At 36.8% G+C, this 13,940-nt stretch overlaps 1 protein-coding gene across 1 annotated transcript; it reads right to left on the bottom strand.

The window, feature by feature from the left end:
• Window positions 1-4,045: 4,045 nt before the first annotated feature.
• Window positions 4,046-4,618, bottom strand: LOC142328310 (uncharacterized). Its single transcript, XM_075372015.1, has one exon. The coding sequence runs from the start codon at window positions 4,616-4,618 to the stop codon at window positions 4,046-4,048; it is 573 nt and encodes a 190-aa protein (XP_075228130.1).
• Window positions 4,619-13,940: the final 9,322 nt, after the last annotated feature.

Below are 13,940 nucleotides of genomic sequence, written 5' to 3'. Positions count from 1 at the left end.
TAATGGGTACCATGATTCGACTTCCGGAAAATTTCGACATATCTTCGCATTTCACATTCCCGAGACCCTAAAACTACCATCTGCTCAAAAGTTTATATATTTCACTTTCTTGTGGACACAATAACTGCCGTAATTTCGCGCCAATCACTTTAAAATTGTGCCTTAAAAATAACTCGTCCAAAAATCTCGGTTGCGTTTATTAACAGACAAAATTGGATCATGAAGATAGAAATGGTGGGGGGGGGGGCTTTTTCGAAAAAACAAAATATTGCTATAACTTTCTTATTAAGTAAAATAGAGAATTCGTTTACAGTTCTTACTATTCTTTGGATAAGGACCTAAAACTTATTTCAGTAAAGGTTTTTGATATTACCAACCATTGACCCAAAGGATGGAAAAAATTTTTTCCATACCTACCTTAACAGGCACACTATCGGATCGGTTTAAAGTGGTCGTTAGTTCTCTAACCATTACGTAAAACCTTTCTCTGAAACAATTTTTGAAATGACTGACTAAGGGATGACTAAAATGTTGCTGGAATTGTAAGAAGATGGGGCTTGTCGTATGCTAAACATGTGAAACTTTTTTCACGCGCAACCTTTATCAGATTGAGTAAATTTGAAATTTTTTCTTAAATTTAAGGTGGAAATTTTTTTTAACCACAACTTAGTACCGGTGAAATCTATCTCCGCCTTCCGGCGTGTCGAAAGGGATTTTTTTTATTAATATTTATTTATTTAATATTATTTAAAAACTCATTGACTGTTTAATATTGTGTTGTAAAATAAAATGGTTACTAATTCAAATACATTCATTTAATGTACTAGTCATTTATAAAAAAAATAATGATAACCAAAGCAAAATAAGGTTATTTTTTATACGTAGAAATATTGTCTTGGGTTACGCAAAAACAGTTCTGTTGTCTGGTTTGACGGAGATGTGTATTTTAATTTTGCTTAGAAATAAATAATTTCTTAGCATTGGTATCACATTAATAAATTTAAACGAACGGATAAACTAAGATTTTAAATGTATTATTTATAGATCAACGAGATTAGTTTTTTGATTGCCAAACAAGATCTAAGTTCCACTATTTTTATTTTAATAACTTATTCTGATATTTCGAGGAGTATAAATACTTTTATCATGGAGAAAAAACAAGAAAAAGAAAACTTAAATTTGTAATAGAAAGCTCCCTGTTTTTCCATGCATCTATACTTTTAACCTTTTTATTTAATTAGAATAAAAATGTATTGTATGTTTGTAATTTTGTTCTTAAATACAATTTCTACATATAAAGAAATAAAAAACAGATCTCAATAGATTAAAAGAAATTTAGAAAATCTAACTTCCCTTAACTTCTACACATGACAACTCTTAAATACATTAAAAGTGAGTAGTTTTATGGAAAAATTACTCAGTGATCTAAAAATACAACTCTTTTCTTGATGTTTAGAAACATTTGTCCCTTCAAGAAATTCTACATATTCACATTAATTAAAAATTTAAATATTTCTATATTTTAATAGTTATTTTTTAAAAGGATTTTATTTCTGAGGTATAAATAAAAACCAAAATATATGTATGCGTTTCGACCCTACTTACACACAGGTGCTTAGATTTTCAACTCCCTTTTAATTGTTTGTTAACCTTTTTTTTTTCTTTTTTTTTTTTTCACTCTACTCCCCTGGGCCGGTCCGACGGTATTGCGCCACCCAGGGGAGTGTCTGGTAAACTCTAACGAGTCTCTCCGTCTTACCGGCTGAACGTCCCGTGTAAGCTCTTTTGAGTGATTTTCTGTTTGCCCATTTGGAAACCTCGAATAGCCGTAACGTGGCACCGGGTCTTTTCTTACTCTTCTTCTTCATCAGGACCTATCTAAACCCTTGGAGTCCTCAGTGGATCATTGAGATCGACACACCTCAGCGTGCCGTCTCTCACCACTGAGGCTGTCCACCCTACCCTATTCTACACTAGTAACCTAGTCGCCTTTCATCTATATCCTTCTCTTTTAATACTGCTACTATAAATTCCGTAACCTTTTTCCAGTTTATTTCGCTCCTCAACATTTGCTCTAGGACCTCTGCTGGGCTCATACCTATTATGCCACAGTTCCTCCTTTTAATTGCCCACCTCTCGCAGCAAAAAAATGTGTGTTCTGCATTGTCAATTCTCTCACAGTACATACATTCTGGACCTGGCCTTCTTCCAACACGATGGAGGGACTCATTGAAATTGCCACGACCTGTAAAAACCTGCGTGATATGATAATTTAACTCACCATGTTTCCTGTCTAACCATAGTGCCAGATCTGGAATCAGCTCCTTCGTGCGTCTGGCTGGTCCATCCTCCTGCCATCTATGTCTAAGTCTATCTTTTGCTTCATTTGCTTCGAGGCCTTGCGCCCTCTCGACTCTATTTAGGGCCATTAAGTCTGTTGCTGGCACCCCAGACAACACGCACAACGCCTCATAGGAGACCGTCCTGTAAGCTGAAACAACTCCCAGCAACAACCTCCTATGAGTACTAACCAGTCTGTTCAAATTTCTTTTAACCCTGACTGAGTGCCACCACACTGGTACTGTGTATAACATCATAGATGTCACTGTGGACGCTATCGCCGTTCGCTTAGAGGGTCTTGGAGCTCTCTGCGAAGACATTATTATATTCAAATTCTTAGTCTGTTCACCTGTGGCACATATGTCTATTATATGCTGGGTGAACCGGCAATTCCTCTCATAAGTCACACCCAGGTATTTAATCTTTTCGACCTCTGGTATTTGTTGGTTTCCAATTTGGATGGCTGGACGGTCTAAAATCCTCTTCCCTGTGAACATAATATATTTACATTTCTCTATTGCCAGCTGGAGTCCCCTCTCTTTCAACCAATTATCTATCGTCCGTAACGTGTTGTTAGCACTCTCTTGTACATCGACAGTTGTTTTACCCTTGATGAGTATCGCCAGGTCATCGGCATAGGCAATTATTTGTACCCGATCCTGATAGTCTAGTCTTAATATCCCATCGAAGGCCAGTATCCAGAGTAAGGGTCCCAGTACAGACCCCTGTTGCACACCGCCATAAATATTGAAACGTAGGCACTCACTCTGCGTCTCCACCAAGCATTCTCTATTTGAGAGGTATTCCCCTATCTGCCTTCTTAAATATGGACTGACACCTTTTTCCACTAATGCCCTATTTATTGATTCCCACTTGATAGAACCGAATGCATTTTTACATCTAAAGCTATGAATAGGGGAATACGCCACGTTCTCCACGGGGCGCTCCTAGTATCCTTAGCCCAGTCGATCACCTTTGTCGCCGCCTGTATCGTCGAACGACCCTTCATGAATCCAAACTGATTTCCACTAATGCCTATTCCTTCCTCAAGTTCCTTAAAGATTCGGCCAGCGAGCATCTTCTCCACTACCTTCGCCATGGTATTTAAAAGACTCGATGGTCTGTATAAAGGTTCTCCATTGTCATTTGTGCCTTTTGGGAGGAACACCACCCTAGATTCCTTCCAGATTCCTGGAAATGTCTTGTTTTCTAATCCTTGGCTGGCAACATCAAGCATTTCATAAGAAGGAATTCTCTTTATCAGGGAATTCCGTCTGGACCCGGGCTCTTCCTATTACGCAGTTGTGCTACAGCCAAGTGCAGTTCAGAGAACGTGAAGCGTCTGGGTTCGCAATCCATAACATTTCCTGCAGTTTCTACTCTACCGGGGAATAGCTCATTAATTTGTTGTTCTACCTGCTCATTATTTAATACGGGCAGACGCCTTCCAAATCGCTTAGTGATTATTTTGTATGCCTGTCCCCAGGGGTCTCCGTCTAACTCCTCGCAGAGTCTGTGCCATTGTTTTTTCTTAGACATACGAATAGCTTTGTTTAAAGCCCGTCTGGTCTCTTTATAAGCCAGAGATGCCTCCTCGTACTCTTGTCCGCCTCGCATTCTGAGTCTCTGCTTCCTTCTTCTGCCTGATTGTAGGAGCCCTCTCAGTGTTTCAATCTCCATATTCCACCAATACACTGAGTGTCTATTAGCTCTTCTGTGAGCTACTCAGCCCATTTCTTGTCTTATCATGTGGTAACACTTGCCAGTCCCAGTGTTCCCTACTCCATCTATCGTCTATGATTGTTAAGTCCAAGACTGACGAGTGTCCTCTCGCCTCATATGTAGGGGTGCCATCATTTACACAATGGCAGCTAACTGCCCCCATCATATCCGTAAGGATCTCACCTCTGCGATTGGTGTATGCGCTCCCTGCTGCAATCGCTTTACTATTGAAATCACCTAGAATAATGACTTTCTTCGTAGCGTTATTTACTACTCCTTGTATTATGTCTATTCTTCTAATAAATTCATGTATGTCACAGTTTGGAGACACATAGGCACCAATCGCTAGTGTTGAATCCGACTCCACCGCCAACATGTCTCCAGATCTGGATGTCAATCTCCATGCTATCCTGCCACTTACATTCATAATTGCCACGTCACCATTTGTATCCACCATCCAGCCTGATCTAGTAACAACGTACTTGTTCGGCTCCGTGATTATCAGTAAATCAGCCCTTTGCTCTATGACCAGTTCACTGACCAAATCATGAGACATGGTGCTTCTATTTGCGTTAACCATTATCACTCTAAGCATTTAAGTGTTTTGAGCACCCCCAGCCTCCGGTGCGGTATTCTTGGCTCCCACAATCCAGGCAGCTACTATTCTCCTGGCATTCAGCAATCTTGTGGTCTCTCCCTCCACAATTGAAGCAGAGATCCATTCTGTCAGGGCCGTTGCACTCATGTTTACGATGTCCAGTATTCCAGCATCTGAAGCACTTTTCCTCTGATTCCCTAATATATGCCCGACAATTTACCCAGCCAATCCTCAACCTTTGTTCCACCAGCTTACAGGCAGCCCTATACGAGGTGATAACTGTAACATTTTGGGTCTCTGCGTACCCTTTTCTAATTGACGACATCTTGATGTCCTCATCAGTACCTACTCTTGCAGTAATTGCGGCAAAAATTTCTGTCTCATTGGTGTCATATTCTACATCCCTGATGTGAACTATTGTGCGCCTTCCCGGTCTTGTACGCAGGTCAACATGCAGATCTGCCGCCTTATCTCGTAGGTTACTTGTGAACTCTGCAGCTTTCTGCGCTCCCTGAATTCTCACGTGGAGTTCTTCATTCCTGCCCTTACGTAAGGAGATGACCTCTTTTGCATCTTCGCTACTTACTGCAGACTTCATCGTTTTAAGTAAATCAGAATAGGATTTTCCAGCTGCTTTGATAACCACAGTACGACTGTCAACTGCCGGTGGTGTAGACTTTTAATATGGGCTTGTCCAGGCTTGCCTTGTATAGCTTTACCATCAATTGGGATTGTAAGCCCTTTAACCGCTACTTCCTCGTCTCTCCGGAAATAAGATATTAATTTCTTCATATAGTTTCCAATATTATTATAGGGGCCAACAAAAACTAAATTACCAGCCTGAGGAATAATCTTCCTTAAAGCCCTCAATATAGCTCCCATTGTGCTCTTCTCAGTAGCATTACCATCATAGTAAATTTTGTATTTACTTTTCTTAATGTCGTCACAGTCTCCAAGAATTGATTGTACATCTTTACGAATGTCGCCTACTTTGTATTTGGTACTAATACCTTCTTTTTCATCCCCTTGACTTGATTTACTTAAATCACTAACAGTACAAGATTCCATCACCTCAGAAGGCAACTCATTAATCAAACTAATTTTGTTCCGCAACTATTAGGCCACCTTTTGGGCAGTAGATCTATTATTTCCTCATCTGTCAGCTCCTTAGTAAGAATTTGCTCCATCTCATCTTCCACAACTATAGGGTCCGTCTGAGTAGCCTGCGTAACAACTGATAAAGGGGACGAGACTTGCGTCAAGGCATTAAGCCCATCATACATGCCTTTGAGCTCCTCAACGCCACCATAGTTAATCCCAATTGGTAAACCAGATTGCTAAGGCTCTCCGGCGGTCTTTCTTCTTCTTCTGAGGACCCCTGTCGGGGTCTCTTTTTACATTTACCCTCCGTTTTCTTAGTAATGGTAAACTTTTGTGAGCTAGAATCTCCCTGCGATGATTCCTCTAAGGGGAGTGATCCTCTTCGTCTCATAGTAGCGCTGTTGGACTATGGGGACGATCACGAGTCCAACGAGAACCCAATCGAGGATGGGAGCCCCAAAAGAAATTGCGGGGGGGGGTTGGTTTGGGGAGGGGGGTTGGTAAAATGTATCAACCCAAAAATAGGGTCCAAAATTTTGGGGGGGAGGGGGGGTCACGGGGTAGGAAACTTTTTGGGATGGATTTATAACTTGGGATGAGGGATGTAGGACGAGTGGTTCAGAAATTATTAAGGACACAGTCTCTTATTTTTATTGAATTAATTACACAGTCCCCTTCAACAGCGTTATTATGACTTGAACCCCCTTGTCGCACTCTCTCACAAATTCAATTTATAAAAATTTTAATTTCCATTATTTTTTTTTTGTTTAACCTCCAGGACTAACGTTATGTATTGCTTCAGAGGATGCGATGAATGATTTGTAGCGTGTATGAAAATGCCATGCCTGACCGGGATTCGAACCTGGGACCTCCGGGTGGAAGGTAGAGACGCTACCATTCGCGCCACAGAGGCCGGCAAATTTCCAGTATTTACACCATTTTTTTTTTTTTTTTTTTATAAAAAGTGATGCGCCTTTGGAGCAAATAAAATATCATTGTGGTTAGAACTCGTGTATTAATTAGCTTTCTTTAATTTAATTATTTCTAAAAGTCTCAGAATAAACATATTACAAAAAAAATTGAGATTATTTTCAATATTTTCATTAAATTAGGTAGAATTTTGATCTGCATTTTACATTACATAAGGGGTTTCTTATGTTAAAGAATTTAAAACAAAACTGAAGTAAACAGATTCATTACTTAAAATTTAAAGGAAACTTATTTTAAAAGAGGAAATATTTGTTTTGTTTTTTTATACAAGAATTCTGGATAATTAAGTTAACTCAAAGTTATGTTTTTAATAATCTTCTTCGTAAAACTTTATGTACTAAATATTTTGGTAAAACACTGACCAAAACTCGTGGAAAAAGCGTTCTAAATTGAATTTGGTCAAAGATAAGAAAATTGATAATTTAAATAATTAAATTATAGTTAAATTTTGAGAATACTTCTTCCCTGTGCTATTTTTTTTTTGTTCTTTTGACTTTTGGGCGATAATGACATCCGGTTATTTACTCTTATCTAAAATTTTTAGCTTCAAATCTAAGTTCAAACATTAACATGTTTTAGAGTAATCAATGTATTTAATGAAATCATGAATTAATTTTAGATTTTAATTTCATACATTAATTGATAATAATATCCGTCCTTTCTATAATTATTTTTTTATTCAGGGTAGGATAATAAGTTAAAAAATAACTTGTGAATAATATTGCAAAGATTCTTAATTTATTTAATTACTAATTATCAAAATACATCCGGTAACCAACACGTATGACATTTACAATTATCTCACATACAATTTTTTATTCTTTTTTTTCTGGTATTTTTTTGTTTGTATGATTTTTCGATTTATAGTTTTTACTTATAACCCGACATGACAGTAATAATTATATTTTATATACTTTTCATCTTGTAATTCTTTTCTTAAAAATAATTTCAGATATAATTGAGGTTAATGTAATTGTACTTTGTAGTAAAATTTAATCATCGTATTTTTATATACAAAACTTATTCAGATTTGTAAACGGAAATTGAATTTTTCACACTGTAAGAGATTTTATTATTGCGCAGTCACGGATTTCATTCGGTACTCGTAACATCCAGTTATATCACATCCCCTTTTTTCTATTTTCTATTTCCTCTAGTATCGTGTATATTCTCAATCGAAAAACGAGAACTTCCCGTAAAATGGGAAAATAAAACTTGTATAAGCATATTTTATATAAAATATGAAATACTTCTTTCGATTACTTGCTCCTTTATATGGTTCTTGATTTTTAATTTCAGAAACGAATAATTTAAGAAGTAATTTATTTGAAGCACATATAGTAATTAAAACTTTTGAGAAAAATATAACCTTGGCATTTCAACAATACTTATTGTATTTATTGCCAGGATTAAAACTGATGATTAATATGCGAATTAAAACATAATGAGGAGGCTTTCATCTGTTATCGCACAAAGAGTAGGTTCTGATAAACCCTGGAATAGATACACAAGAAATAAAATTACGTACTGAGGAACGATAAAGGTAAAGATTTGATTGGGTTTTAAATGTCACCAATAAATGTAAAATTATAAAACTGCTGATGGATTGTTCTAAGATTATACCATGGCCTTCCTACATTACATATTATGTACTATGTGTCGTTACGTAAAACACTAAATATTTTTAGATCACTTCATCTAAAATAACACTTAACTTAGTAGATGTAAGAACACGGGAACTATACGCCGAACTGGAATAAACATAAAGATGTTGATAGTGTGTTAGGTAAACCATCAGGATTCCAGTACATTCCAGTTAACATTTTATCAGAAGTGAAAAAATACAGGGAAATTCTAAATTATGGATTCAATTTAGTAAGTTGTCTCTGACGGTTCTACATAGTTGTTGAAAGAGTAGGACCGAAAGTTTTGAATAACACTGCTAAAGCGCATGTAGATGCGTAAACGACCGCTAGAGTGCTTGCGCTGCCATTAAGTATCAGTTATGAATAAGATGGTTACAGTGCAACGTAAAGTTTTCTGTGTTCTTGAGTACGGCAAATCTCAGTCAGCAACTGCAGAGCAGCGTGCGTTTTCTGTCCGACTTAACATTGACCCTCCACCAAGGAAAAGCATATGTCGTTCTTTACACCAGTTTGAACAGAGTGTCTCTGTAAAGGCAAGAACAAGCGATGAAGCAATGTTTCCCATCTTTTTCCCATCTCAATGGAAAAGTGGAAAAGTCTCAACGGACAATATTCGCATATGGAGTCTATAAAAGCCCCATGACGCACTGAAACATGAGAGAGAGTGCTCCAAGGTTAATGTGTTTTGCGCCCTATCGCAAAGAAAAATTTACGAACCATTAATTTTTGCGGAACACAAGGATACTGAGATAACGTACCAGAACATGCTGGGAAATTGCTCTTCCCTCAATTAAAGGAAGAGTTCATGAATAGAAGCCTCTTCATGATTGTCACTATTAGGTTCCTATTTCTGATACACCCAACTGCTTTAACCGTGTAACAGCTTCGCCATTGTCCAAGAGGTCAACAGCAAGATGGTTCACGTGGTCATCAAGCTTATTTTGTACTTGGCTGTCAAATGATTGACTTCTTTCCGAACATACTGTAACCCTAAGTATCCATGGATTTCGGCGTTCTGAACGAACCATGACGGCTGCATTACGCACCTCGTAAATTTATTCTGGAAGCGCTAAAATATTTTGCTGGTACTTGCATTACCCCAAGTTGGATTCCATTCCTCCAAATAGGCTTTATGTTCACTTTGTACAATAGTAGCTATTATACAAGTAGTAGTAGCTACAATAGTAGTAAAATTTGGACAGTTCCAATAATTTACGTGTTAAACTGTATAGCTCCTTAATTTGTTAACAACATGTTTCCTTTTTTCTTTAATATGAACCTTCAAAATTAGACGACGATCTAGGTGATTACCTAAATACCGTACACTCTCAGCTCACGGGATGTAATCCCTCATCTAAATGTGATTCCTGGGCAGTCACCCGTTTTCATCGAGAAAGTTATGAGTTGACTCCGCTTGATTCACCTGTATTTTCCATTTCCTCAATCACTCGGTTAGAAGATCTAATCTCGACTGCAAACTAGCTGAAGCATGAGATTATCATCGACGGCCAGAATTTCCGTGTCTTCGGCAAACTACGCAATAATGGAATGACGGAGTAGAGGATAGATTCCAACAAAGAGCCCTGAGGAACACACTCTAGGAAGTGTTACAGAAATAAGATATCACCTCCTTATCTTTAATCTGGAAAAAGAGACCATCTAAGTAATTACGCTATATCAGTTAGAATGGTTGTGTAGACTCGATTTCACTTTGTTTAGCAGAAATGGTAGCCAGACCTTATCGAACGCTTGTTGGACATTTAGAAAGGCAGCAGAACAACATTTTTTCTCCTATAAACATTTGGTGACATCATCAATGACCCTGTGTGTCTGTCCAATGGTGAAATGACCAGTTTGGAAACCGAAATGGTGGTCTGGCATAACTTGTCCCTGCTCTAAAACTGACCATAATCTCCGAAGAAATATTGATCCAAATACCTTTCATATAATAGGCAATATGCTTATTGGCCTATACGAGGACACCTCATGAGCGGCTTAGAGACTGTCACTATTAGGGATACCTTCCATTCTGGCGGGTAGCAAGTTGTTTGAAGACACCATTAAACAGCTGAGTTATGCCCTTAGATTATGACCTTAGATTGAAGCATAGTGAACATTTTGTTGGTAATGAAGTTAAAGCCAAGTGCTTATGTGTGAGTTTCGCTTCTTCTCAATCACCTTCAACATCTCCCTAGATGAGAAGGGCTTAATTGGAAGACACATTGGGAGTAGTCTCTAAAGTGTTCATCTTAACTTTCGTAAGCTTAGCTCTTTTAAGTTAATCTTAGTTCTAAGACATTCACGGCCTATTCACCGACCGTGAATGTTAATTGGTTTGTAATCAATCTGATTTCTTAATTGGAGGGAAATGAAGCAACCATAATTGAGATTGCTTCGTGGCCTTCCACAAAGTGTAGTCGTCCCTTTTTAAAGGTGAAAAATTCTTAATTTGTTAACAACATGTTTCCTTTTTTCTTTAATATGAACCTTCAAAATTAGACGACGATCTAGGTGATTACCTAAATACCGTACACTCTCAGCTCACGGGATGTAATCCCTCATCTAAATGTGTTCCTGGGCAGTCACCCGTTTTCATCGAGAAAGTTATGAGTTGACTCCGCTTGATTCACCTGTATTTTCCATTTCCTCAATCATTCTGTTAGAAGATCTAATCTCGACTGCATACTAGCTGAAGCATGAGTTAGATTATCATTTAAAATGTCTCCTTGAAAGACTTTAGCACCCGTCTTAACCTCCGAGCAGCCCTGTTTAAAGAGGTCTCCTGTAATACTGTCTTCTTCTCCTGAGACGCTTCTTTGTTAAAATGAGGTCTAGTACCTCCCATGGATAGTCCGCTTCACCTTTCCTCTCATACTTTTATTCAGGTTTTGACCGCTAGGTTACCTCCTGCAATACCGAGGTCATGTGTTTGGTCGCATAGTCTATATTAGCCGAACATTTCAACTCAGTGGCTACGACCAGTTACTTCATCGTCGCTCCATCCAGCTCCAGTAAAACTCCCAATCTGTCTTGTTATTTTGTAGAATCGAAGGTTTCTTCTTAAATATCACCTTTCTTTATCACCTTTCTTACAGTGAATAGGACTGGCGAATGATCAGACGTTGAGTCAAAGCTAATTTTTGAAGAAATGTGTACAATACATCGGAAGTCACCGGAAATAAAAATTTTTGAATGGTATGTGATTGACTTTCTTTTTTACTAGTTTTGCTTTCCTAGTTATTGAAGCGTACAATGGAAAAAAAGGAATGCTATTATTAAAAAAAAATATGGATGTTGCATTTTTATATTTCTAGACGTCTTTTATTCTCCGCAGTTTAAAAATCCTAAAATTTTGGTTCTTTATGCACGCATGAGTGAATGTTGCAGTAACTTAGACACATGAAATCTAATATGGTAGCTTGAGGGATAAGGAGAATTATTTCCTTAAATTAAAAAAATAAGTTCGTATGAAAACGGAAAAATACCGATGTAGTTATTAGCTTAACCGGATTTTGAAATTATAAAAAATCTAACAAATGTTCTTTTTTTTTTAGCTTATAAAAAGAAAATATTATCAGAAATACTACAGAAAAATAACAGGGGCTATTACTGAACTTTTTTTTTTAATAAAACGTCATCTAAATCATCTCACAAAATTCTACATTTTGAAAAACACCATTAAACTTTTAAAATATAATTTATTATTATTTAGATATTTATTCACAAAAGGTTTTTAAATTATTATTTTTTTTTTATAAGTGAATGTTTGTAGAATCAGAACAATTAGAACTCTTATTTGAGATTTAAAGGGAGTAGTAATTTTTTCACGATATCACAACCAATCGAAGAATATCATTGTTATAGGTTACATGATTTTTTTTTTTTTTTTTTTTTACGAAAACTCCTCCACATTAGTTCCCTCCTTGTATAATGTCAGTATATAAAAATAACAAGAATAGTTTATTTTACTTAATAAAGAGTATGAAATTTCAGTAGCTTTTTAAAGGACTGGAAAGTCTTTTTTTTTCAGTACTTAATTTTTTTTTACGTTAGATAGTCGAATAACAGTGTCTGATAGTCTACACCTATCGGGTTGGTGTAGTGATTAACGCGTCTTCCCAAATTAGCTGATTTGGAAAGTCGAGAGTTACAGCGTTCATGTCCTAGTAAAGCCAGTTATTTTTACACGGATTTGAATACTAGATCGTGGATACCGGTGTTCTTTGGTGGTTGGGTTTCAATTAACCACACATCTCAGGAATGGTCGAACTGAGAATGTACAAGACTACACTTCATTTACACTCATACATATCATCCTCATTCATCCTCTGAAGAATTATCGAAACGGTAGTTACCGGAGGCTAAACAGGAAAAAGAGAGATAGTGTCTGATAGTCTGGATTTCTTCTGAAGAAATCTTTAAAATTTGGCTTTTTTCGTTACGCAATAAAATAAAAAACTAGGGAAAATAGTACTAAAATAAGGTAGGATAACAACCTGATGGTTTGTATAGACTCTCTCATACTAGTATGTTTATTCGCATTGCTAAAATTAAACATCACTTTTATATTCAATATCATTATCAGGTTCTTATTTTCAGAAAATAAAAATAAAACCTTTTGTCACATTATCTCTTTTATTCAAGAGCTGCTCAGACACCTAAGCTGGCTAGTTGGCAACGTTTAGATAAGTAAAGCTACGTGATGGTTGTAGGCAATATTATAATAAGTCAATGTCATTTTAAAAAAGCTGACAACACAGTTGTAGGACTTTCCCGTCACGCCGCTTTTTTCTGACGCACAGCTTATGCACACATAAACTCACAACTTAATTTAAAATATTTATAATTTTATTTAAATATTATATTTATTATTATTATATTTATTTATTATTTTATTTAATATTTTTTTTATTTGATTAAATGATTTTAACAAAAGCGTGCGCGCAAACCGTATTTCATTCGCATGGGTGTGGCGGTACTAACTGGTACTGTATATACTTTTTTTAGATTTTAAATGTTATTCATTTATTTAATTCTACCGCTCACCTGTGACGTCACAACATAGGGGAAGACGACAGCAGATATACGTCAGTGAAACTCTAGCGCTCGTTGTGGTGAGATGGGGTACTAATGACATATATACCTACTTTGACACTAGTTTATTTAGCTTTTTTTTTAGGATGGAGGTGCGATTTTACAATTTTTTTTGGAAATATTATTTTTCAATTGTTAACAAATCTGCCTAAGAAATATAATAAGGTGAATTTTCGAAATACTGAGTGCAACCTTGCTTTACAGCAGCCTCACCTCCTTGACCTGTTTAGTTGAAAATTTAATGTCATCAATGCCCCATATATAGATGTTTGGTCGAAATCGGTCGAGTAGTTCTAGAGATAAAAGGTGCTTTAGTGTGCGATACCGAACACTTATGCGTACATACGAACATTAACATCCGGAAAATTTCCATCCGGTTTTTTGGGTTACTTAGGTGTCAAAACGTAAAGATCCGGTGAAAACCGCGCATGTCCGTATCAGCCCGATTA

The sequence above is a fragment of the Lycorma delicatula genome, chromosome 7 (genome assembly GCF_047948215.1).
Source record: "Lycorma delicatula isolate Av1 chromosome 7, ASM4794821v1, whole genome shotgun sequence".
In the NCBI taxonomy this organism is placed as follows: Eukaryota; Metazoa; Arthropoda; class Insecta; order Hemiptera; family Fulgoridae; genus Lycorma; species Lycorma delicatula.
Note: the sequence above shows the minus strand (reverse complement) of the source record. Positions and strands in the feature narration are given on the sequence as shown.